The following is a 4,549-nucleotide window of genomic DNA, read 5'->3' on the forward strand; positions in this document are numbered from 1 at the left end:
GGGATAATGGTGCAGGGAAGCCCAACCCTCAGAGTTCATAAATCCCTTTACAAAGTGCTTTGAAGGGACTTCAGTTCTTTTGTCTTAATATCACATAAAGGCAACAAAACCTCCTCCTGCCCTCATGCTGTCCCGTTCTTGCTTTACTCCCACGTGAATACTCAATGCAAATTCCTTTTATGTATAAGGTGTGAGGGATTTAATCTTCTGTCATGTACAGTTTGAGACAAAAGGACAGGATCCCACATATTTCTACCCTCCAAATGAGTATGCTTTGTATTAAAGAGACATGCAAAGACAGAAAAACCAAACAAGGTAGATCTTTTAGTTATCTTTTATAAATACTTTAGAAAGAACCATGTTATTTTTTTATAGAGAAAAATACCTGGGCAGAGAGAAAAGACTCATGGAAGTTTCAATATTACATTTGTATTAGAAAGTTGTTCACATCCATTTTATTGCAAGAATGCAGACTTAAATTATTCAAAATTAATGAAAATTCAGTGTTAAACAAAGAACAGTGTTCATGATGTAATAAAGTCTTCCAGGAAAATCTTGGAAATAGTTTAGTTAACAAACAGCCTAGACAAACAACAACTCACACAAAGTAATGATGTGAATGGTTTTTGCTTCTAAAATAACAACTCACCTTTCCATCACTGTAATTTTGCTAAAAATGTGGCATTTTCCTATAACGAGGCACCAAAAGTCTGTGGCATGATTATTTCAGAGATACTAAGGCTCTGCTGAAGTCCATAGAAGTTGAAAGGTAATTGCTTTTTGTAATTTTGAGAAGATCTGGCCACTGAATGTGCTAATTGTCAGGAATTATAAATGCCTCCAAATTACTCCATTTCATAAGGAATTCCCACAACATGTAACAGAAAACAAATGGTCAGATTTATAAAAAAAGACTTCTGTTATTTGTTCACCAACAGATAAACTTCATAAGTAGACAGGTTATTAATCTTTAAATCAAACTGACGTCAGACTTCTTAAGAAAACCTCAAAAACTTGTAGTCATCTTGTTATGTGGTTATTCTCTTTTTTAAAAAGGTAATAGCTGTCAGTTCTGCCGGTCAGGAACACCACAGCCACATCTCCCCAGTTTCCCCTTTTATACAAGTCATAGACAAAACCACAAGTAACTTTACTCTTTGCATAACCGTTTATCAATTAGAAAACTGCAGAAGTGGCTGCATTACTAGTAGTGTATCAGTACTATTCTATTGCAATATTCATCTTGGTCCTGAAGTAAGTCTATAGTTGTGTATTGCAAAGTTCCTTCTATCTGATGTAAAGTACTTCTCCAAATATATATTATTTTGGAATACATAAAGTCACTGATCTTTGAAATAAAGATACAGCAGAAATTAATACATACACAATCCAGAGGTTTATTACAGTGCCACAACACTTCTCAAAAGTCCCTCCCTAGTGGTCATACAACACTGCTTGTAAAATGCCTTGTCCTGCTGGAGGAAGCCAAGACTGAAATCCTAAACTTCAGCTGAAGTTCACGGACGTTTTGCCATGTACCTCAACAGAACCAGGATTTCACCCTGTGAACAGAAAGGACCTTCATGATTAGACACTTGCTACAACAAAATATCACCCGCTCTTCCAACCTTCTGCAATAAGAAGAGTTTAAACTTTTAAGTGTCATAACACCAAGCAGCCTCCTAATTCTTCCTTCTTGAACATACGGCAAGTTGAGAGGTAATACTTCTGGTGCAGTCTCAAGTAATTCTGAGATATTCTGCCTTGTGATGAGAAGTTATAAAGCTTACTTTTTTATACTTGGCCAGTGGTAAATTTTAGTAACAAAACACCCTCATGTAACCATTCCAAATACAAATCTAAAATACCACCCTTTTTGACTTGCCTCAAAAATTCAAGAAAGCATCGTGGAAGTAATATCCTAGCACGGGCTTCAAAAGCAAACAGCTAGATATTAACAGTAGTGGCATTTTCCTTAACTGGCAGTAGTAGTACAGCAACACTGCATTGCTGTGTTCAGAGTAACCGTTAAGAACAGGAAAGATGGGGACCCACTGGATCAGTGCCCTCCCCTCAGGTTACACCAAGGGCACTGGGATCTGCTTTGCTGAAGCACTGTCGTGGTCCCGCAGCACGTCGCTGGTGGTGTGATAGTGCATGGCAAGGTAGGATTTGGCAAATCCAAAGGCTGCGTTGCCTGGCTGCAAGCTGTTGGGGGTGCTCACTTCCTGGGAAGGGCTGCTGTTATAGATACTGTAGTAGGGTTCGATTCGGGTGTTCATGGGGGTTGAGCTGCTCTGTGCATAGTGCTGATGCCCGACAGAAGCCTTGGGACTCAGCACACTTTCCTTGGAGTGACTAGGACCACAGGCTTGGTCCACAAACTTTTTCTGAGGTTTTGGAGACAACATGTATGCTGAGTTGGTCTCGTGGTGGGATGACTTGTTCCTGTTGACTTCCAGGCTGCCTTTGCCCATAGCCCGAAGCCTTGTCTTCTGCTTGCAGCAGAAAAAGACAAGGGCTACATACTGCAGGCACCAGAGGACTCGTCTCCGAAGTCCGGCACTATTACGGGAATATATAAAAGGATTTAATCCGGATTTGAAAAAAATTAGGGTAAAGCCACACAGCTCGAACTGGTAGAGAACAAAGCCACTGCTGCTGGACAGCATGTCCTGCACCAGAGAGATGCCCAGGGGTAAGCAGCAAACCAAGACGGAGAGCACGATGACCACGCACGTCACCACCGCCCGGGAGTCTTTGGCTGTGGACAGGTTGACGGCTGACCCCAGCTGGAGCCGGCAGGCCGTGGCGGCTGGTGGCTGCCCAAGGTGCTTGGTGTAGCCATGCGTCTGGGCGTGCTGCGACTTGCTGTAGCCCTGGTTCCTGTACAAGGCGGGCATGGCGCTCTGGACACCCTCGCCGGCCCTGGTGGCTGGTGGCCCCACGAAGGTGTGGGGTCTGGAGGCACCCACTGCCCCCACCGGTGGGCACTTCCTCACTCGGGCGTTCCTCCGCAGGGCCTGGGCGATCATGATGTAGGAGACAGACACCACGGCCACGCAGCAGATGAAGTCCGTGACGTAGAGGTAGAGGATGATCTTCCCCTCGCCGCCGGCGAAGCTGGACATGGGCAGGCAGAGGCGGGAGCCACGGGTCCTCAGGGTGGCCAGGGTGGCCAGGGTGAAGCTGGTGGCCCACAGCAGCAGGGTGAGGAGCAGGGTGCAGGGGAAGGAGGCGGCGCGGTGCGGCTGCTTCCCCAGCACCATGCGCAGCCGGTGCAGGGCGATGACTGCCACCGTTTTAAGGGACATGATGATGAAGCCGGAGCTGGTGAGGTGGAAGGTGAAGCAGAAAGCGCCTGGGACACCTCGGGCTGAGTCGAAGAAGAGGACGAAGGCGAACATGGGGGCAGCCACCCCACAGATGAAGAGATCGCAGAAGGAGAGGTTAAGTATCATGAAGTCGAAGTTGGTCCTGAATTTCCTGAGGGCCGGGTCGAAGAAGGACAGGAGGACAATGAGGTTGCCATAGGAGCCCAGGCAGAAGACCAGGGCCAGCAGGGAGGCGCAGGCCGCCACGGTGGCTGCGTGGGTCCCCTCCCGCGGGTCGGCCGCGCTGCCGTTCCGGCCCAGCGGCAGCAGCGAGGCCCCGGGGGGCTCCCCCTGGCCCCCCGCCGGCAGCCGCCCCGATGCGTTCATCCCCGCACGCCGCCTCCGCGCGGCTGCGGCCCAGGCGGGCGCGGCCCGCCCCGCCGCCGCCGCCGCTCCCTCAGGGCTGCCCCCGGCACGGCGCCGCCTCCCCCCCGCCGCCGCGCCCCGGGGCTCCCCGCCGCCGCATCGCCGCTGCTCCCCGGGCTGCCCCGGCGCGGCGCGGCGCGGCACGGCCCGCCCCTCCGCCACCGCCCCCCGCAGCGGCCGGGCCCGGCCCCTTCCTCCGCCGCGGGGCTGCGGGAGAGGCGGGCGGCGGGGACACGGGCCGGGGGGCGCTGCCCCGGGGGGCGCTGCCCCGGGGCGTCCAGCCGGGCTCGGCGCCCGTGCCGGCTGCGGGCAGGAGCTGCTGGGGGCTGGGAAAGGGGCTTGCGGGGCGCAGCCGCCCTGCTCCCCACAGCGCCCCGGGCTGCCGCGGCGGGGCCCGCCCGGCCCGCCGCAGTTACACAAGCCCCCGTTGCAGCTGCACCGAGCGGCTGCTACAGACTTCGGTTCTAACCTGCGAGTTCCTACAGTTTCCTCTCGGCTTCTCCCTGTTAACTTCCGACGTGTCCCACAGCCGATCCAGAAGTGCCATCCAGGGCCCCCACAGCAGCAGCCCCAGCCGAGGGAGCTGGCTGCGTGGCCAAGGAACACGGGCCAGGCTTGGACTTCACGCTTTGGTCAAACCGAGAAGCCAGTCAAGAGAAGAGAGCTTGGGGGTTTGCTGCAAGTCGTATCACAGCCCTGCCCTTACCCAGACACCAAGTCAAGAGCTGGGCATTCAAGGCTTTGAGGTCTCTCACTGTTGACTTAAAACCGACAAAATACCTGCCCCAAGCCAAAACCTGTTGCTCATC

At 52.2% G+C, this 4,549-nt stretch overlaps 1 protein-coding gene across 1 annotated transcript; it reads right to left on the minus strand.

Moving 5' to 3' along the window:
- Window positions 1-362: 362 nt before the first annotated feature.
- Window positions 363-3,701, minus strand: GPR75 (G protein-coupled receptor 75). Its single transcript, XM_051613450.1, has one exon. The coding sequence runs from the start codon at window positions 3,699-3,701 to the stop codon at window positions 2,079-2,081; it is 1,623 nt and encodes a 540-aa protein (XP_051469410.1). The 3' UTR covers window positions 363-2,078.
- Window positions 3,702-4,549: the final 848 nt, after the last annotated feature.

Source organism: Apus apus, chromosome 3, assembly GCF_020740795.1.
Source record: "Apus apus isolate bApuApu2 chromosome 3, bApuApu2.pri.cur, whole genome shotgun sequence".
NCBI classification, from domain to species: Eukaryota; Metazoa; Chordata; class Aves; order Apodiformes; family Apodidae; genus Apus; species Apus apus.

Excerpts from the sequence above, each read along its gene's own strand:
- GPR75 (XM_051613450.1), bottom strand. The coding sequence starts at position 3,701 with ATGAACGCATCGGGGCGGCTGCCGGCGGGGGGCCAGGGGGAGCCCCCC.